Source organism: Stegodyphus dumicola, chromosome 4 (assembly GCF_044657685.1).
Source record: "Stegodyphus dumicola isolate Sdum_Otavi_A_Nest chromosome 4, ASM4465768v1".
NCBI lineage: Eukaryota > Metazoa > Arthropoda > Arachnida > Araneae > Eresidae > Stegodyphus > Stegodyphus dumicola.
Window position 1 is genome coordinate 44,130,764 of NC_140771.1, and position 23,099 is coordinate 44,153,862.

The window sequence follows — 23,099 nt, forward strand, 5'->3', positions numbered from 1 at the left end:
TTTAGAAAAGAATATTTAGGCCTTCTGGTTCAAAATAAGAAGGATCCATCGTCAGAGCTACGGTTGGGTGAAATTGTCCTAATAGGAGATGACATCAAAAAACAGATGTATTGGCCTTTAGCTAAGGTCATTCGACTAATTCCTGGAAAAGATGGCAAGGTCAGAACTGTAGAACTAAAGACTCAAGCTGGTACACTGCTTCCTCCCATTCAGCGAGTCTCTCCATTGGAAGTGCAGTTAACGGACACACTCCCTGATCCCATACACGATAACTCTTTTACTAATCCTATTTCTTCTATTTCTAGTGATGAACATTCAGATTCTAATGATTCTTCAAATGACTCTAGTAACATCCTGCAAAGTGCTAAAGTGTCAAGATTTGGACGTGTGATCAAGGTGCCTCAGAAATCGGATCTCTTCGACCAGGTACTGTATGTCTTTGAGCCAACCTGAAGTCGACTCAAAGAGGGGGAGAATGTTGGAGACGGCTGCAGACAGACGATTACATAACGGCTCAGAGAAGGTCAACAGAAGGAGCGCCGCATCTGATTGGACTATTTTTTACTATTCTTATTTTTTCTTTAACTGCGAACTAAGCGGGAAATTCCCTTTTCACCTGCACGTTGTAGCCCTGAGAGTTGCAACAAGAAAGGTGCTCATATAAATTATTGATGTGAACATAATATATCTTCCTCCATTCAAGAAAAAGAACACTTTTCATATTTACCCACTCTTATTTTGTTATATTCAAGTTCCCTGAGAGTTAGAAATTTTCAAAATTATTTTTTTTTTTTTTTTTTTTTTGTCTATCTCTGTTTCCTTGCGTTACACAGGTTGCGATTTTTACTAGCAAGCAAAAAGATGTAATAGGAAAACTGCAAGACTATAAGTTTGCTGAAAAGTGTATTTCTGTTAGAAGTCCAGAATTTAACTTATTGCCATTTTTGTGTAAACGATGCATTTACAGCTTTCATTTATTTTAAAAATAAGTCGAAATATCTATCCTAGCTGGGCTTTGATTTCATATAGAACGTTAAGTGGGAATAGGTAAAAGTTTTGAAATGTTATTAATTTATACCGTTTTATGATATTTTCGTAATATTTTATATTTGCGATCTCTTGTGTTTAGAAATGTGTTTAAATTTATTATTGTAGTGAATGTTTATAGAAACACTTTGTTAAACCGGGTCTTATTATTGTTTAGTATATAGCATGCACGCAAAATACATTAAAACTAGAGTTATCACTCATTTAAGTATATATACATTTTAGCTTGCTAAATTTTATGAATTTATTTTTAAATTTTTTGAATATTTCATTAATTTTAGTCATAAAATCTTAAAATAGTCAACATGGAACCTCTATATAAAATCTAAAATCAGGCAAAAAGAGTAACTTGCCTGCAGTGCAAATGTTTGTAGAATTTGAAGAAGAGTCCATTTATTTTAGAAGCGTTAACAAATAAACCTCTGTTCCTCGTGGGGGGGGGAATAAAAATCTCAAAGCTTTCAGATTTTATATTACACCTAAAGGGACATTTTTTAAAAACATTTTGTGTGTTACCTTTATTTATTAAATAGCATGTTCTTCACACTAAATCATAAAATTCAATGGTTGATCTTTGAATTATGGTAACTTGGCGATTTTTTGGCGATCAACTCTGCTACAGCAACCCATGTTTCTTTTCTTTTTATTTACTGAACACTTTTTCCAACAATCTACTAGCCAAATTACACTTATACTAGAAATTTTATCTAACAAAACTGCTTAATCATGACAAATATTCACTGCAAAATTGGGAAAAAGTGTACAATCGCAAACTCCTTGCGCGTTTTTCACAATGACACTTACACATAAACCATGTACACGTCGACTTATTTTTACTTAAAAAAACATCCCAGAATTGCACAAAAATGGCATTGCGCACACTCTTCACTATATCCATGTACACTGCTTTTTTCTCATAAATTAGAAAAATTTCACGAAAATGCATGACAATTTTCTGAATCTTTAAACCCGGTAAAAAGAACATATATGAAATTACCTGATCGCGAAAAAGTATATACCCTTTCCAAATATGAACATTTCCACGTGTAAAATAAATAAAATATCCAAAAACTTTTACCTCTAAATTATCTATTATATTATAAACGTCACCAACGAATTCATACCACAAACATTACAAATGGTTACAAATACTTAGTGTCAAATATTTAAATTATTTCCATGCACGTTTAGTTCCACTCAAACGTATACCAAATTCCTACAAACATATAATTCACAAAATAACTATCATTTAATTAAAATATAATTAAATTCAAAAACACTACTTAAAATACAAATAAGCACATACATTAAATTAATAAAAATTAGCTTACAATCCTAATTACTTTAAACTAAATCATTGCTAATAACAATTTTCCAATAACACCATATTACTTTATTTACTCCTTACATTTAGAACAATGCATAAAAATAATATCCTCAAATAATTAAAAATACTTTGTTGAAATTTGTGAAAACAAAATGGCATCCAAAAAAAAAAAAAAAAAAAGACTAGCAGGTTGCTGTAGCAAGGTTGGTCGCCAAATTTTCGCCCAAAAATCACCAAGTTACCATAATCCTTAATTAACTGTTTTTTGTTCTTCAGAAGCAAACAGTTTTTCAAAATTTTCCGCTCCGGAAGAAAACGAACGATCTATATGCAATCGAAATCAATAGATTTTTATTCAAAGTTTATGCTGTTTAAAAGAATGGCGTGGGTATTGCTTTGAAAGGGTTAATGCCTGATTGTAAAAGCTATAATAGTATTGTAATTTTTTTAAGAACTGGTAATTTAATGTTTATGAATATTTATAACATGTTGATATTTTTGTTAGATGATTATAAATGACAAAAATAATTTCTAGGAAGCCATTTATATTCATCTCGCAGATTCATTTGCATATGATCAATATTTTGGCAAATTTGTAGCTCCTAAACATTAACAGAAAAACTGTATCACATGTTCTTTGTATACTTCATGAATCATTGATTATTCATATCATTGGTGTGGGCTTTTTTTTTTTTTTTTCTAAAACAGACTTAATGAAATGTGCCCAGCATGGTTCCTAGACAAAAGCCCACTGGACGAAAGCGCACGCGACAAAAGCCCACAAAAAAAAGCCTACTATGATAATTGCCCACGCGACAGATACCCGCAGCGATGAAATCGCACATTGATAAAAGCCCACATCAATGAAAGCCCACATAGATATAAAGCACACGCTGATAAAAGCCCATACGGATAAAAGCGCACATAATCAAAAGGGGCTTAAGGTTTTTTTAATACTAAAAAGTGTATTTATAATTTTAATTATAATAAATGTAGTATTCAGATCTGAATTTTATTGTCTCAAATATATGTCTGTATACACTGGTGTGCAAGAATTAAGGACGAAGTCGAAAAATTAGCATATCAGCTGAACGAAGAGGCAGAGCGGACAGAAAGACCAATCAGGAGATTAAGATTAAGTAAGGTGATGTACGGTAGCACATGCACAGATATGCAGGTAGACGTAATGGGGAGAGTGTCTGAGTAGTATAAAGTATGTTGTCGGTGTAAGATCAGTATTTCTGGCAAAGAGATTGCACGCCGTATAGCAGTTAGATGACCGGTATATTGCCTTACAGGCCAGAAGATACAGGTGGCAGACAGCGGGAGAAATCGCACGACACAGGCGACTGGACGACCGATATCGCGTTTTACCGTGGCCAGAAGACTGCAAGGTGGTGGTCTGTTTGCACGACGCCCTGTACGGTGTGTACCTCTAACGCCTGCCCATCGGAGAAGGCGTTCTCTGTGGTGCCGGGAACACCGGAATTGGAGAGACAATGAATGGGGACGAGTACTCTTTACAGATGAGAGCAGATTCAGTCTGATTAGCGATTCTCATCGCATACTCATCTGGAGAGAGCGGGGAAGCCGCAATCATCCCTCGAACATCATTGAAAGGGACAGGTATGGAGGTGGCGGTGTTCTCGTTTGGGAAGGCATCATGCTTGGTAGTCGTACAGACCTTCACATCTTCGACGCAGGTTCAGTCAAAGGGACCCGTTATTGTAACGAGATTCTTCTTCCATATGTGCGTCATTTTAGAGGCGCTATGGGTCCGCAGTTCCTTTTCATGGACAACAATGCACCATGTCATCGCACAGTAGCTGCCGAACAGCTCTTAGAGAGTGAGGATATTGAACGTATGGATTGGCCGGCACGATCTCCGGATCTCAATCCCATCGAGCATGTGTGGGATTTTCTAGGCAGACGCTTGGCAGCTCGTACCTTACCACCAGTAACGATTCCGGAGCTACGATTGGCGCTGCAGGACGAATGGGCAGCAATGCCTCAACAACTCATTGATACCCTCATTCTCAGCATGGGCAGACGCTGTGAAACCTGCCTAGCAGTCAGGGGAGATCATATCCCCTATTAAAGACCGGATGTTTCTTGCTGGACACGCATCACAGGGATGTTTCGGCCTTCAGTCGCATTGCGCTCCATGCTACTTTTTCAATAAAACTTCTTTTTATCCCTCTGATTTCTCTTTTAGTAAGTGTTGCTTACATTATTCATGTCCTTACGTATTGGGGATCTTACGGTATTAAATGTGTTGATTTGGAAAGCTTTTGTACAAAGTTATATTGAAAAATCCGTCTCGTCCTTAATTTTTGCACACCAGTGTATTTTATCACTACTTTATTTGTTTAGGAAGTACTCTGATATGCGCCCTCAAGTCGCCAAATTTCTCGTCAAATATTTTTGGCGAGAAACTTTACGCTGCCATATTACTATCTAAATTTTTTGTCTACATTTTGAACTTTTAGCCTAAAATGTCTCCAAAAACGCGATTTTCGCACATGCAAAAACTACGTTTTGAACACACAATTTAGCAAAAAATCCGAAACAAAAACAAAAAATTTAGATAGCAAAAACGTAAAGTTTCTAACCAAAAATATTTGACAAGAATCCATGTACACAGCGACATGTTTTAACTTAAAAAAACATCTACGAATTGCACAATGTAGGCAACGAACGAATCTACAAACTACGCACACCTCGCTTTAATAAATTAACATAACAACAATAAATTTCAAAGAATACCATGTACACAGCATCCTGTTTAAACTTAAAAAAAATTCTACGAATTGCACAATTTAGGCAAGGAAGGAATCTACGATCTACGCACTCCTCGCTTTAATAAAATAACATAACAACAATAAATTTCAAATAATACCATGTACACAACGTTCTGTTTCAACTTTAAAAAACATCTACGAATTGTACAGTCTAGACACTAAACAACAAAATAAACTAAAATAAATTTCAAACAATTTAAAAAAACAACAATAACGACAGAAATTCATACTAAAGAACCAATGAACATAACATTCTACAAAATAAGAACAAGGATAAAATAAAATGCACTTACCATGAATTAATGTGTTTTCGAATAGCAGAAATATAAATTTCATACCGCCTTTAACATGGTGCCACGTAATCACTATCGTATTTACATGACAGCCAGACACACTATCCAAAAAATTTATACTATGGTTCACAAATCCCTACTTCTATCATGCACTGCCATTAAAAATAATTTCCCAGACCCTCTTTCCACACTTCCAAATACCCACTACCCCTCAACAGGATAGCCACAATCATATTTCCTTTTGCCGAACTTCATTTCAACAACTACCATTTTATCTTTCCCTCCCATCTTCTCAGACACAGAGGCGAACCAACGAGCTCCAGCGAAAGATTTTTCAACGTCAACAGGGTTGCCATAGAACACGCAGTCGCGCCAAAAACCAGCGCAGAACACATATCGCCACATATGGTGAAATTAGGGCGTATATTAGAGTTGTACCTTTGTTTAATTTATTAAGTTGAAAGCAAACTTTCTGCACTCTGATTAAGTGATTAGCTATAACGTTTCGATGATAAATCTGAAATTGCATTTTATTATTTATTTACTTATTAACTTTGATATGTGTATGTGAAAATGAAAAATATCATTGTGGAGTTTCTCACGTGCTATTTTCAAGGTAATATGGCTGAGATTAAATATAATTATGTTTCATTACAAAAACTATTAACTTTTTTATTAAAAAACACTTGAATTTTATTTTCTTTCTTTTTAGTTTTTCCTTTAGTTCCTTTTTAGTTTAGGAATATTAAAACAGTTTAGCATAATGATAACTTGGCTAAGAGATATTTTATTCTTTACTTTAGACTGAGATTATTATCAAATTTTAAACATATTTCTCATTGAAAGCTTTTTTGAATGTAACAATTATAATTTGGCGATTTTCTAGAGATATTTTCTTTTACATTTCTGAATAAATTAAAGCTGAACACCCTGTCAGAAAATGAATTCCAAATGTAACCTCTTAATCTTTCAAAAACAGCAATTTGGAATAGTGTTTTTTATTTTCATTTTATTTATGTTTTTTTTTTTTTTTTGTGTGTGTGTGTGTGTGTGTGTGTTGGGGGGGGGAACAACTCTTAGAAGGCAACATATCTACAAATTTAAGTACAATCACCTCAAACAATAGTAATAAATATGTAGCATTTTATTAGAGATTGTGAAGATTACAAAGAACTATGCATATAATAACATCTAATAAAATTTTGTAACTACATAAATATATATTTATAGAGTCATCAGATTCAAAGTTCATTGTTTTTAGATTCTAAGTATACATATTATATGAATTCATGATTCATTAATAGTATTATATATCGTAATAGAAAATTAGTATTAATGTTTCAAATTGTAATTTCTTAATTTGTCTTGCATTTGCTGTATATTTGTTCAAGACGTATGGATATGAGTTATATAACATGAAAAATATACAGAAAGCAGCTAATCTTATATAGCAGCTGTTGTGAAAGAAAAATTACAGTGCTCTTAATTACAGTTATAGTGCTTGTAAATCTCCCTATTGTAAAGAGCCATTTTCTAATTGACATGAGATTAAATTAATTCCATTATCCATTAGAAAATAATTATAGTGAATTATATCTATTGACGACATTTCTAAGAGGTTGCCTTTTTAAGGAGACCTATATTTTTTGTGAACATTATCAAACATTGCCAGTGAATACAGAGGCTGTTTACACATTTAGACAATGTATATTGTATTCACAAAACTAAATTATATAAAATTCTTGTGTTTTAAATGTTCTATTTGACGTCCCTTATTCTGAACTATCTTTCGACAACGGATTCCAGGATAATAATGCCTTTTGAAGTGGCAGAAGAGGTATTCTATCCCATTTCTCCCGAGTAGCTTTCCAGAGTCCTGTTAGGGTTTTGAGACAACGTTTGGATAATGCAGTTTTTAAAATTCTGAAAGCACAAAAATCTATAGGTATTTAGTAGGGATATCAGTGAAGGGTATGGCCTTGATACCAGTTTTTTGTTCCATTTCTTTTAGGAAATTTACAGTGGATTTTGATGTGTGACTGCTAGCTTTGTCCTGATGGAGTCTCATAGATTGATGGCACTGTTGGTAAAGCGATGGTATTTCATTCAGAAAAATTGGCAATAAAATATGTTCCTGATAGTATTTGGAGTTAATCTTGACATTTTTTTGCACTATCTTTATTTTTAACTTGCCGTTATAAGAAAAACCAGCAACAATCATAAATCCCTTAGAAAAACTTTCTTTTGCTTCTTTGAACCATGTACTTAAATTTTTTTCTCCCCTTTTATGGTAATAAATGGCTTCTTTTTTTGTTACAGTCATTTAAATACACCCATGCTTCATCTATTGTGACAATTGTTTTCCATTTTTCTTTGTATAAATGTTTCTCATATAGAATTCTGCAGCGTCTCCTGCGTTGAGCGATATGCTTTGGAAGAAGACGATGCACATTGCGTTTTTTCGTTTTCTTAAGATTTAAATCAACATTTATCATTTTGTTTACAGTCGACACCCATCATTTTAATGATTTTGCAACTGTCTTTTGACTAGGGGGATTTTCTTTTAATATTAAACAACGTACCTTTGCAATAGTCAAAGATGTCCGTTTTTTCCTTGGATACTTGTTTGGAATTTTCGTCCCACTTGAGGATCCAATTTGACGATTTTTTTTCCTTTCTTGTTGATGATATTACCTATCGATGCTTTAGATATCACAAAACCATGACTCTCACATTGTTTTTGGATAACGGAGTATCCATATTTCTCTTCGGAAAGCGCATAAATGTAGCCTTCGAACCACTGCTTTGTTAAATTCGCCATTTTGAATAAAAACAAAACTTTCAAGCCACAGACGATAATTTTGACTTTTAAAAACATAGTACAATTGCAATTACTTCTTTTGCAGCACACGAGTTTTTATTACCGCTTACCAAAATTCTCTAAAAAATGTGCAAACAGCCTCTGTATCACATTTCCAAGATTCCCATATCTAAAACCAAAACCTTGAATTTATAGATGGCTCACTATATTTTTAATAAAGCATGTATATCTTAGTTATACACTTGCTACATTTTGATTTTCTGTCAAAGCAGAGGAACAGTGGTTCTATTTCTTTAGAAGTATGTGAAATTTAAAAAATGGACACTATATGACAAAAATGGAATTAGATTCAAAAACACAACTCTTTAACATGTCTGAAATTCATTATTCTGCTCGGAATAAAGTTATCTGAAGGAAATGTTTAATAAATACTATAACTCAAAGGCTAAGTCAGGTCAAAGTAGTAAGGGTCATTTCGTCTGAATATATCTGTTCTTAATCATAAAGTGACTTTTCGAACGGCGAATGAAACAGGAAAGACAGAATAAGTGCAGACGGCAGCGGACAAACGACACTATTTAGAACTTGGCATGAAAAGAAAAAGGACGAAATGGCACTAAGCCAAGGAAAGGCATGCCGTCGTGCAGGACGTTTTTAAGGAAACTCACTCGTATACATGTTACGCAAGGGGGAAACCATGAAAGTGCCTATGCAGTCAGCCTTTCCATCGATATTATAACCCCGGAACGAGCTACCAATGTTCAGTGTTTTTACTGCTTGGCCGCTGGTGAGTCTTGTGCTTACATGAAAAGCTTAAGAATTGGATGACTGATGCTATCTTAATGTACAGCTTTTATTCCATTTTTTATTAATTTTTATTCATTCAACTAATTATTTATTTTTTCCGATATTTGAACTTTTTCTCGGATTTATTTTTAAAGGAACATTGTGTAGAAACTTTTGCGAATCGAAAATAAATGATTAAGTCTTAGATGATATACGTTCTATCAAACAACAACAACAAAAAAAAATTACACGTTTAGAATGTAATATATGTAAGTTCTTATGCATACTGCTTATCTCAACAAATGCTCAAAATTTGTTTCTCTTTTGAAATCCATAGAAATTTTTTTATGAAACTAACCCCAATAAAAAGGGGAATTTTATTTAATTTTATGTTTGAATGTTAGCTTTAAGAATGGAGCTAACAAACAGGTTATAAGGCCTAATCGTTTATGGGAGCATGCAAATTGTCAATGACCTTCTGTAAGATTGCTGGTGACTTCTCACTAGTCAATAGAGTCCGCCGAGTGGTAAAGTCGCGGAACACTGGTAGTTCAGTTCGAGTTTCGAATCCCACGGACGGGCTGGCTGCATGGGCATTTTCATGGTTTTCCCCATGTGTAACTTGTATACAAGCCAGTTTCTCTTAGAAAGTCTTCCACGAAGGCATCTCTCTCCTCAGGCAGATAGCCCTCGAGGCTTTGCCGTACTCACATACACCAAACCAAACTCACTAATCAACATGATGTTCAGAAATAACAGAATAAGGATAAAGGTTGAAACCTTTTATCCAAGAGAACTGTTTATAAAGCTATTTTCCAGCATGCCTTCGTGGTGTAACGGTTATCAGACTCGGCGCGTATTCGAGAGGTTGAAGTTAGAGTCCCGGTGAGCGCATTGCCCATTTTTCACATCTCCAGCATGGCCTATGAACTAAAAAAAAGGTGGTGGATGCTGATTATTCCCCACCAAGATTTGACGATTGGGTCCCCTAATCCCCAGTCGTCTTTGAAAGGGGGAGTATATAAGGTATTTCTCCCTCCTTCCAGCATGCCTTCATGGTGTAATGATTAATACATTCGGCTAGTATTCGAGATATTCAGGTTCGAGTCTCGGAGAGGGATTGCTTATTTTCATGTCTCCTGAAAAAAAAAAAAAAAAAAAAAAAACCTAATGACTCAACAGTAAGAACTAAAGGTCCGTAAAGTATAAAATTCTATATTTAATTCAGGTTGGCTCAGTCTAGACCAGTGATTCTCAACAGTTTTTCCCTCATGTGCCCTTTTCACCATTGCTAAACGATCATTCAATACCTCCTTCCCCAAACTTGAAAAGTACTTATGTGTTTGTTTAAATAGGGATTATTTGTAATGCATTTTATAAATTAAACAAGTATGAAACATGTTGATAAATACCAAAATTTGAACAAAAATTTTTTTTTATATTCATAAACTAAATCTAAATATTTAATACGTAAAGAAAAGGTTGACTAAATTACTCTCTGAAACTGTGAAATTCCCCTTAGGGGTATTCCTCCTGATTGAGGACCCATAGTCTATACATAATTAGTTTTTAATAGTGACTGAATGTACAGATAATTTAATTTGTCACACTTCTCTTATTCTAACTTTTGTTATACAAAACTTCGGATCATGTGCATGTTTTTTGAAAATTAAAGTTAAGACACAAATTAAAAAAAAGTTATGTTTAAAATTTGATGCTGAATTCAAAATCATTTATTTATGTAATAAACCTATGAGATCAAAGTTGAAGTATACCTTACTTTTGCTTAATGGATTATTCTTAGGAGCGAACCTTAAAAACTGGTGAAACATTTCATGCAGAAAACAAGATATTAAAAATTCTATTCTACATGTATATGTTTTTAATTACATTATTTTGATTGACTCTCTGTTCTGTATACATATAGGGTTTTAATTCAGCCAGAGCCCAAAATGAAATGTGTTCCGCTACTTAAATTTATTGTTCAATTATTTGTTATTCATTTAATTTATTTTTTATTTTATCTTTATTCATGAATCTGCTTTATGCAGTTGAAGAAAAAAGGAAAAAAATATTAATTTTAACGTAGCATATATTTCGTTGTGGGTTTTTGTCAGTGTGGGCTTTTATCAGCGTGCGCTTATATCTATGTGGGTTTTCATCAATGTGGGCTTTTATCTGTGCGGGCTTTTACCAATGTGCGCTTTCATCGGTGTGGGTATTAGTCGCGTTAGCAATTATCCCAGTGGGATCATTTTTGTGGGCTTTTGTCGCATGCGCTTTCGTCCAGTGGGCTTTTGTCTGGTCACCGCCCAGCATACAGCTTAGGTTCATTACAGTTAAACAGAAATAGATTATACACTTTGTTTTATGGAAACAAATTCTGTCGGTAATTTTAGAACAGTAAAAATATAAAAAAGATTATATGTTTTGTTTTTATTCTCTACACTTTAATAGAGAGAAGGCGGAGCAAAAGGGGTCTAAATGTCCTGTTTAGCTAGGTCTAAAAAGAGGTTAAAAAAAATTTAGTGCAGAGATTTTTTTAGAGTTGTACACAATTAATTTCATTATTCTGTTTTATGTGAAATAAAATAATAATTCATTTCTTGGTTCGCTACTGCTGAAATAAGACGTTGTACAATTTGTTAAGAAACACAAGAATGTTTTAGTCTTTTTCAGCTGTACAGTCTCTATTAAGTAAAATAATTTAAAAAAGAAAAAATTATCTCACTTTGTTTGAGACTAAATACAGTTGATGCTTCTTATAAGAGCCCTCCAATATTAAAAATAAAAGTACACTCAAAAGTCATTAATTCAGACACCCATAATCTGGAATGATCTATAATCCGGACCTCAAAGCTACGAACTTTCTGCGCATGCGTCGCATTGACGGCTTTTACAGCTGCGAATATGCGTGTGTGCATGCACATAATACGTTTACGCATGCGCGTTTAATGTATAACGGACGGTATAGGCTAAGCTAAAATTATCTAATTCAGTTAATGTTGCAGATTGCGTTATTCCTTGTAAAAGTAAGCTTGAACTTTCGATTATGTCAAATAGAATTTCCGATATATATTTACTAATATGTAAAGGATCTACAAAGCGAAAGTATGTTTCGAAGTCCATTAAACAAAAAGTGGAATTGCTGCAAAAAATGGATAAAGGCATAATCCTTTGTTTATCTAACCATTCCGAAATCTGTTTATCAATTTCACGCTGCTCTGCGGTGGGGGGGGGACGCGCAATGAATTGGAAGTTGATCTGTCAGCACTATCCTTATCTTCAGGGCAGATGTTTTTATTTTATTTGGCTTATTATTCCTTACTAAATGTAGTATTTCATCTCGATGTACTCCGTCTTTGATATGATTTAAATCAAATTCCTCGTCATTATAATTTGCTTCCGATAGTGAAGAAAGTGACAGAGGTTATTGAAAATGAAAAAATTTCGATTGACAAATTAGTCGGTATTCTCTACACAGCAATTATAGGACTTCAACAGCGGAACTTTGTAACTGAAGAAGAAATTATGTCTGTTTATAGAATTAAAGAGAAAGTGTTATCACATAAAACGAAGCAACTTAAACAACTTACATTGAAAGAAATGTTTAATAAAGTAAACAAATAAATATTAAGCTTTTTTTTTTTTTTTTTTTTTTTTGTAAATTTTGATACCCTTTAGATCATAATTGTTCTTTATTTCATAAATTACGGTTTCATATTTTTAATTTTATAATTTCTGCATGCCATCTTACCAAATTTAAACTAATGATCTATAATCCGGAAAAATCAATAATCCGGAATCGCTGAAGTCCGGACGAGTCCGGATTAACGACTCTTGACTGTACTATTAGCAAGTGACTGTTGTTGCAAAAATGGATGAGTATATATAAATCAGTTAAGACTATTTTAATTTCCTTGTAAAGGAATTTCTAACATAAAGGAAGTATTGTAATCGTGAAAAATTTTGACTATCATATTTGAACAGAAATATATCATAACAATTCAAATTCTCCTTAAGCTCAGTTCTCTTGGCCTGTGAAAAACCACCTGTACTACTCCACTAGAGAACTCATACAGAAGAACTCTGCAGGTAATACATGCTGAGTTTGTAGATCACTTAGAGGTATTTCTACATTACCAGAAGTGCACTGCTAGGAGATGGCTCTGCATTGCACCCTGTGGATTGTTTTTTAGTTTTGCTATTCTCTTTCATTTTTGTTTGTTCTGTCTGTATTTGTCTTTGTAATCCGCCATTAGAAATAAAATTTTAAAAAAATCAACAAAAATATCCATTTTGACCATTCCTGTATCCATTCGAGCAATTTTCTTGTATGATGTCTGTGCATATGGACAGAATAAAGGACTGTTTTTTTCAAAGTGGATTTAAAATTTCTTTAAATACCTTTACTATCTGTATGTACATATGTATAAATGTTATGCATGTATCTCACTTAACTCAAAAACGATTAGACATAGAACATTGAAATTTTGAGTATGGGACTGCAATAATATTTAGTTGTTCATTTTTCTTTTTCTTTATTGCAATCGGCAGAACCAAACACATACATACATATATATATACCCACCCCCTTATTTGGCTTAAAAGTCTTTACCTGATCTTTATTTTTGAAATTGTTAGCCATACTTATATAGTTATATACTTCCAATTACACAAGTGTTTTAAATGGTGAAATTTTTCCTGTTTTGGCAATGTAAAATTAAAAAAATCAATTTAATTTTCAACAAATAACGAAATCTAACTTAATGTGGTCTTCCAGTTTTTTATACATATATTTGGGAAAGTTTTATACTTGTTTATGAAAAAAATAAAGTTAGAAAATGTTTGACTCCTCTATGACAACTGGGATATTTTAATTTCAAATTTTGCAATTTTTGATATCATCTTTCAACTTGCCTTGACAGATTGGTAATTAAAATTAAAATAATTTGAGGAAATAAGTTTAAATGAAGTGTAGCAAAGAATGTATATAATTTAATAGGCTGTACAAGAAAGTCATGGTGACCATGTCAGTTTTTTTTTTTTTTTTTTTAAGTGTCACTCTGTGTATTTAATATGCACATCCATGCACAGACATATATATAGACATAAAAAAAAGAAGGGGAGGTCAATTATTTGGATTTTTTAAATTATTTGGATAACTTGTGGTCTCAGTTAATCCAAACAGTTAGAATCAGAAAGCATGGCTTTAGAATTTCTAAGTGTCTTACGTGAGGCTTAGCAGGAGGGAAAACTATAATTTATTTGATAGAGTGTGACAGCTATGTATGTCGGTGTTTTTTGTTAATCACAGTAAAAGTATAAACATTTCTTAACTACATTTTTTAAAAGGGATGCAAGTGTAAAAATCATTTGCACTCTAATTATTGATATAATTTAGAAAGTCACCAAATGTATGTTTTTTCTTTCCCTAAAATACCATATATTTCTGAATATCATCTGATCTGTGTATAAATTAAATAGTAAGATTTTGCGAAAACGGTCAAGCCAGAATTGAAAATCCATGTATAATCTGAATTTAAAATCATCCTACCAATCTAGCAATATATTGTGAAAAATTCAAATGATTGGTTGTCTAACATGGCTAAATCTATCAGACCTGCTGAAGGTAAATGCATAGTCTTTGTCTTTTCAAAAATTAGGCTGGAAATGATGGTCTGATCATTCAAAAAATATCATGTCAGCAGTGCGAGAAACAGAATGGGATGTGATATTAATAATGAAACAGAATATTTTGCCATCCAACCAGGATGTAAATATAGCAGAGATTTCTAAGGATTGTTAGAAAATTTCCACTGGATACAGATATTGAGAAATTTAATTGATGTACATAAGGAGTAAATAAAATAAAATTATTTGCCGTTAATTTAATATTTTTTTTTTCAGTTATACATTTTTCTTTTCAAATCAATCTTGAGTAATTTTAAACTTGTATATCATATAAGCTGGCTCAAAAACATCGGTAGTAAAAGATTTGTTAAAAATTCTGAGCTTGTACATGGAAATATATGATAGTTGTTTCAGAAAAATTCAGTAAAAATCATAAGTAGCATATACCTGACATTTTATTATATGTATATTTGCACTTTTCCAGTTATTTTAGATATATTCTGTTATGGTTTGATTTTGAATTTATTGATAAAATCAAGGGTAATTTGTAATCATAAAGAATCTAATAGTGGGATTAACATTTATCCTATATTAAAGACTAAAGTTGTAGTAAATTAATCATAAATTGTTCAATTAAATTGAGATGTCTGAAATTTCCTTAAAATGAACCCTTTAGAATTAATTTTGACTGAAGAATTAAAAAAATGAAAATTTTCATGAAAGGAACATTCATAAATATCTGAAGCTTAAAAAGAGTGAAAAGATTTCTTGGTTGAAAAAGCTAGGTTGTCTAGAATTTAGCTTTGTTTTAAAAGGGTTCCTCCACCTGATCTTTGTAAAACTTGGAAAATGGGGTCCTGTACATGGTTGACATAAATGAAAACCTAGTTGTTTGGCAGTTTAATCGCATACTTTGTGACATGTTTCTGGCATTTGGCAACATTGCTGTGTCATTTATCAAATTGTTTATTTATCTTGACTTCATTTGGCAATTCTGCTGTATAAAATTTAAATTTATAATATTTTGATCATTATAAGCACTGTATTTTTCATGCTTTCATATATACAAGTCAGTACAACTTCGGTAATTTGATAACAGTATCAAATGATAGCATTAACTGTATCACATTAAGCACCACCTTCTGTATAAAATAAGCATAAATCTATTATAATAAAGTGAAAACTCTATATGGTGCCAATTATGGTGAGAGAAATATAAAGATAAATCTTATCTACGTAACATTATTTTATATTCTATACTGTAATAATAGTTTTGCAGACACCTCCTGTTTTTAACATAAGTGGTGAACTGATTAATAGCTGGTGATTTGATCAAAATATCATATAATGTTCAGTTTATTTATTTGAATAGTTTTTCAATCCATTAAATTGGTTATTGTAATAATTTCTTATTTTTTTATGTGTTTAGTACTTCTTTATATTGTAATTTTTTAATATCTTCTTTAGATATTTATTACTTTTTTATTGTCCTTTATATAGTAGTGCAAATTAAATTGTGCCGAAGTCTTATATAAACTGCCTAAAATTACTGCCTCCAATTACTCTTAGTTCTGCCACAACTGAAAGCATAAACTTTCTTAATGAATTTATTGCAGATCATTGCAAAAATATATAATTTGTCTCTTTTAATAATCTAAATAGCTGGTACAGTGTTTGCTAACTTATTCTTTAATGAGCTTCCCTCTTATTAACTCTTTATTCATAAAAAGTTATTCTATGGTACTTATAAAATACAGTCAAAAGTCTTTAATCCGGACTCGTCGGGACTTCGGCGATTCCGGATTATCGATTTTTCCGGATTATAGATCATCAGTTTAAATCTGGTAAGATGGCATGCAGAAATTATAAAATTAAAAATATGAAACCGTAATTTATAAAATAATGAGAAATTATGATCTAAAGGGTATCAAAATTTACCAAAAAAGAAGCCTAATATTTATTTGTTTACTTTATTAAACATTTCTTTCAACGCGCGGATGCGTAAAGCATACCTTACGCGTAGCCGAAATTAGAAAATTGCAACCAGAAAACTATTTGATTTGTATTCGTGATATTTATAATGACGACGAATTTGATTTAAATCATATCAAAGACGGAGTACACCGAAATTAAATACTACATTTAGTAAGGAATTATAAGCCGAATAAAATAAAAACATCTGCCCTGAAGATAACGATAGTGTTGAAAAAAAAACTTCCAGTTCATTGCGCGCCGCGACGTCCCCCCCCCCCGCGCAGAGCAGCGTGAAATTGATAAACAGATTTCGGAACGGTTAGATAAACAAAGAATATGCCTTTATCCATTTTTTGTAGCAATTCATTTTTTGTTTGATGGACATCGAAACATACTTTCGTTTTCTAGATCCTTTGGGAGCTCCAGCATCGGAAATTCTATTTGACATAATCGAAAGTTCAAGCTTACTTTTAGAAAATTGCTCTTACAGTCTGCAAAAAATAATAAGCCGGATCCAATTCGAAGATTAAAGAACAACGCAATCATCAACATTAATTGAAATAGATAATTAGATAATTTTAGCTTATACCGTCCGTTATATATTAAACGCGCACGCGAAAACGTATTCTGCACTTGCGCAGACGCATATGCGCAGTGGTAAATGTCTTGCGCGCACGAGTAAAACGCCTATGCGCATGCTTCAATGCGGCGCATGCGCAGAAAGATTTTAGCTTTGCGGTCCGGATTATAGATCATTCCGGATTATGGGTGTCCGAATTAACGACTTTTGACTGTATATTTTAACATGGTTCTTCTGTAATGAAGAATTAACTTTATTCAATGACAGTTCATTTTCTTTTTTACTCTTCATTTTAGAAGTGAGGATTATATTTTCTGTTCAACCTTTTTATGTGTATTAAAATGACATAATTTTTTGGATTCTTTATAGTTTGCAGAAAGGATATGCAACTACTTTCAGCCATAACAGGCATAAAGCAAATTGCTTGACAAATATAAGAAATTTTCATGTCAGTTATCCAAGATCGGATTTAATGGAGTTTTTTGATGACCCTAAAAATTGGGGTGAACAAGAAGTCAGAACAGGTATATTATGAAATATTTTGATATTCAAATAAAAGTTGGCGTATAAAATATTTCATGTTTGTATTAAAAATGATATTGAAACACATATTATTACTTTGAAATATTTAAGAATTATTTCACCATATTGAATTTTTAGAGTTCATTCATTACATTAGAATACAGTGGAACTTCAGACCTGAAACAAATTCAATTCACCAGCAAATTTTCTGAATGAAAAATGTCTCACATGGCAGATGATGTCTTGAGATACAAACAATTAGGCCAGCAGCAATGAACTCTAAAAATTTATATTTATCTCCATTTTCCTGTATTTTCTAATGCTTTCTTCTTTTTTCTCTCAAAGCCTGTTTGATTACTGCCGCCAACAGTGATGATGAAATCAGCATATCCTTGAAAAGTGACATCATTCCCTAACTTTAATGCAGTATTATCCGTGTTCCACAAAATTTGACCTAAAGTAGATCCTTAATGTGTGCCTTTGTAATGTGACTCTGTGCTAGTAGTTTATCTAAAACTTTGCCCCACCTGGAAAGAAGGCAAATTGGTCAGAAGGCACTAGGATCTGATTCATTTTTTCCTTTTTACTTCCTTGTACGAAGTTTGAAATTTTGTATATAGGACTGCTATAACATGTAGATGTGCACCTCGTATTTTGGTTGCAATCGGCCGCACCGAACGTATATAAATATTATATTTATATATATATCCACTCTGTTACCCGGCACAGTGATCTCAGTTTCTTTACTCTTATATGTTTGTAAATTGTATATTTTTTGCTTTAAAAATGATTGAATTATGTTGTTCTTATCTTCCGGTTAAGGTTTTTATGCCTTTCGTAATTCTGGAAGCAATATTTGTACAATTATCAACAATTTAAAAGCTGTTTAAGTGCGGTTAAGTTTTAAATAACATGGCGGACAAATTGTTTACATTTGAAACAGCAGAATTGTAGATTTGTTGCCAATCTGGAGAGACTAAGCTTCGCAACAACAAAAATAACGCCTTCATTTATTATTGCAAATTAAATCATGCTTAATCCTTTCTGGATATTTTTCGAGGAAATAAGTGTTTAAGATTTACTTAATTTTTAATAATTAGTAATTTAATTTTTAATAATTAGTAATTTTTAATACAGATATTTTGAGCTTTTTTGTATTTTTGTCTTGTCGCGAAGTGAAAACTGAATTAATTGAATGAGAAATACTCAATCGTCTGTGAAAAACTGTTTCTTTTTTATTTTGTTTGCTTAATTTCCTTTTTACACCGTTCTAGCTTTATTACAGTATTTGAAAAGAACATGTGGCAATGATTAGATAATTCTTTAAATGATATACATTTTGTGCATTCTGAGTTATAATATGAATGAAATATAATACTGTTAAGTAAACCTAGCGCAAGAGTGTCACTATGGCAAACAAAGTGAATTTTAAAGAATGCATTTATTCAATTGTGGTTTATGCACTGTCGGCGAAGTAGATTTAATTAAATCCAATAAGTTTAAAAGAAATGCGAGAAACATGCGTATAATTTAATATTCCGTACAAGGAAGTCATGTGGTGTACACATCAGATTTTTTGATAAGTGGCACTAGTGACTTTTAGTCACTCAGGAAAATAGCTAAACTTGAGGCAAGAGTTCATGATATGTAAGAAAAGTATGCTATTTGCCAGGTGAAATTCTTCAAGTAATTCTAAAGTAATTCTATCGATACCTGGTGCTCTACTTTTATTTGCCATTTAAAAGATTATAAGATCTTTTCTCCCTCCTTCTGACATGCCTTCATGGTGTAACGGTAGTACATTTGGCACATATTTGACAGGTTCAAGTGAGGGCATTCCTTATTTTTCACATTTTTAGCATAAAAAATTCACATTGAGTCTACAAATGACACCCGAACTAAAAGGTGATGGACAATGATTTTTGTCACCACCATGATTTGGCGATTGGGTTCCCTAATTCCCAGTCGCCCTTTAAAAAGGGGAGTATATAAGGTATTTCCTCCCTTCTTCTAGCATGCCTTTGTGATGACAGCGATATGGAGTGTTCCTTGCACCCTTCCGTATCAGCCGATAAATACGGCAACTTTAAGTTTTTTGTAGTAGTGCAGAGGGAGTACAGAGGCCGGCTGTTTGAGGAGTAGTAAGCTCATTTGAAATCTTGAAATGAAGATCAATTTTTACTGCTGAAAGTTCTTGATGAATATAGTGAGAATATTTAAGTGACATGGGCAACTAGAATCCCATAGGATAAACAAACGATTACCACATTGGTGACATCTTGACTTTGCTAAATCAGGCCATGTGAAAAGTTTGCAAGTACTTTCAGTTTTGAGGGCTAACTATCTCAAGACCGCCATACCAGAATCTATGGATTAAATCGATTTTTAACCTCCTTACCACAGATGAGTAATAATTATAGATCATTTTATAATTTTGTTTTTTATTTATCATTCGTATTTTATTTTTTTAGCAGAATTTTTACTTTTATTTGGGCTTAAACCTTGCACAATGTCTGATGTACATGCTGTCCAAATTCCGGTTTATAACTGATCAGACCCATCCTTATGGTTTATTATGTGTGAACGTACATTTGCTGTTGCCACCCACAAACCTATTACAAAATCAATTACTAAGTATAATTATGTAGTTGCTCGTCTTCCTCCAGATATTGCGTCATTAGTTCGGAATTTACTTGTGAAACCAGACCCTACTGATCCTTCTACAAACTTAAAAACTGAGTTAATAAACTGATCGGGAGAATCTTCACAGCAAGAAATTCACCAGGTATTAGCTGGAGAGGAACTAGGCTCTTGAAAACCGTCAGATTTGCTTAGGAATACAAAACAACGAGTGGAATCCGTAAATGATCCCCATAACTTAATATTAGAATTATTCCTTCAGCATTTTCCTTCTGCAGTTCAGTCTGTTTGGCAGTGTCTGGGGCATTTAAGACCATCAAGAAGCAATTATGCATCCCCACTTCACATGGTTCCAAAAAAAGGGAACTTTAGCATGGAGATCTGTAAAGCCCCGTTCACATGCAACGCTCCTTCGCACAGCTGCCGTTAGCAAGGGGAGAAAAAGGAGACATGAAAGAGTTTCGTCTTTAGGACCCGTTCAGAAGACCACCGTCTTCCTTCCCCTTTACACCTAAAGCCTCTGTGAACAATCACGTCTCCGAATTGGCAGATTTCTAATACTGTTTGCACATTTTTAACGTGGTTTACTGTTATTAATTTTGTAATCTGTACTTTCGCAACTGGTACCTGAACTTTCGTAATGGTTCCTGAAAAATATATGCTTTTTAATTATTATTATTATTTTATAAGCTGTTATTTAGTTCACTCTTGGTGCTTGTCGCTATGGTTAAAAGATGGTAATGGATTTTTAAACTGCTTCCCGATAAAATATATAACTCAAACTTTGTACATACACTGCTTGTGAATGTGGTGTCACGCTTTTGATTTTTAGAGGATTAGATTTTTTTCAAATTTAAAGTTGAAACGACTTTTGCAAATATTAACTAATAAACTGAGAATCTCAGAGTATTATAGTTTGCACCATAACACACTGTGGAAGAAAAAAAAATTAAATGAAATTTTTAGCGTAATTTTAAAAAAAATATTTTGGGAGAATTTTTGAAAATCGTTCATATTTTTAGACTTTTTGACGCCCATTAATTTTAAAATTTCATATCTAAAAATATATCGGTTACAAACTTCCGACATTTTCACAGCTTATAAAACAAGCTTTCGCATTAAAAAAAATGATAAAGGAAATTAATCGGATGATTTTTTTTTTTACTTTTTTGAAAGATATGCAATAAAGCAGAATGGGAAATATTGGTTCTTCTTGGGCTTCAATTCGAAACATCGGTTTCAAAGTAATAATCTCATTATACCACATTATTTTTATGACATTATTTATGCTATATAAGTTGTTATTATTACCAGTTGTTAGTTCAGCGTGAGATTGGAGATATTTCTTACGTTCTTATTAGATTGAAGCATAACTACTGATTATACTTAGTGATATTCTAAACACTTGTACGAGTATTTCTGTGGAAAATTCCAGAACTTTGAAGTGTTTATGATGATAAAATAAATTTAATTAAGCTATCGTCGGATTTGAGTGAAATGACAATCATTTACGAATTATTATCAATCTATTACAAACCCGTACGCACGCAACAATATTATAATTAATTAATGTATTAAAGTTGTTTTGAACGTGTTTTACAAAACAAAAACAGGTAAATAAGAATTCTGCTTGCGTTTTATGAGTTTTTGCAATTTTTCTGGCCACATAAGGTTTTAAAAAAAGGTTGTAATTTATGTTTATATTTACCAATTGAATAAATAGCACTAGGTTTGATTTATATACATATGTGTGTATCGAAATTCAGTAATAAAATTTTAAAGATTTGAAATGATTAAATATCTATTTAGACAGTTTGTATTCTTTAAACTGCAAATGCAAACTGAGAAACCTTTTGCACTTTTTTCAGTAAATCCTTTTACTTAAAGTCCTAAAACATATACAGGTATGGACTAAATTTTTTATTATTTTTACTGCTTATATAAAATTATATACTTTATAGAAACAAGGATGGGTTTTGCAAAATACTGAAAGGAAAAAATTATTTGAAATGAAAATGTGACTGAGATCATATTTGTTTTAAAGATTTTAGATAAAAGCGTATTTTCCCCCCTCAGAAACTGATTCATTAATTGCAAAATCATTCCTTGGAAGTTATTAAGAACACTCTAATAAATAGAATAAAAAACTGGGAGACATTGAAAATTGTAGGAGAAGAAAGACATTTTAATTGTAAAATTTTTCTTCAAAAATTTAAATTAAAAAAATACTAGCAAAAATGCTTTTTCAGCTTAAAATTATTTTGTCTCACAAAACTATTTAATAATATTCATAAAAAGTAGATGAAAATGCTTAAATTTTTTTTAAAAAAATCATTCAAAAGATACTGAGTCCCTTTTCGCGTTGAAGCCTATATGCACTTGTCTTAACTTATTAGCTTTAATTTGAACGATAGCCTTGTCTGTATTTGTCTATAATTTCCGTATCTTGTACAGTTCTATCTAATTTTTGGGGGATGCTATCACATCGCCAGACATTTATCAGCGCTATTATTTCGCTGACAGTCCAGCGAGCAGTAACTAAAATTAAGTGAATCGCGCAGTATGGTATGGGAAATCTCCCCATTTGCCCTGCTCCTGAGAGGTAAGGAACATTCAACCAAGTTCTACCTCTAATTCGGCGAGGCAGTTAATGCTTGTCCCATGTGAACGGGAC

The 23,099-nt window shown here is 32.4% G+C and overlaps 1 protein-coding gene across 1 annotated transcript in view; it reads left to right on the forward strand.

Annotated features, from left to right (window-relative positions):
* The first annotated feature begins 866 nt into the window (after nucleotides 1–866).
* The window catches only part of mRpL47 (mitochondrial ribosomal protein L47), a 51,778-nt gene continuing 29,545 nt past the window's right edge, over nucleotides 867–23,099 (forward strand). Inside the window, exons 1-2 of the mRNA XM_035376544.2 lie at nucleotides 867–1,047; nucleotides 17,633–17,787. Of these exons, the coding sequence (XP_035232435.2) occupies nucleotides 956–1,047; nucleotides 17,633–17,787 (247 nt within the window). The 5' untranslated portion in view covers nucleotides 867–955. The remainder of the gene's footprint in view (nucleotides 1,048–17,632; nucleotides 17,788–23,099) is intronic.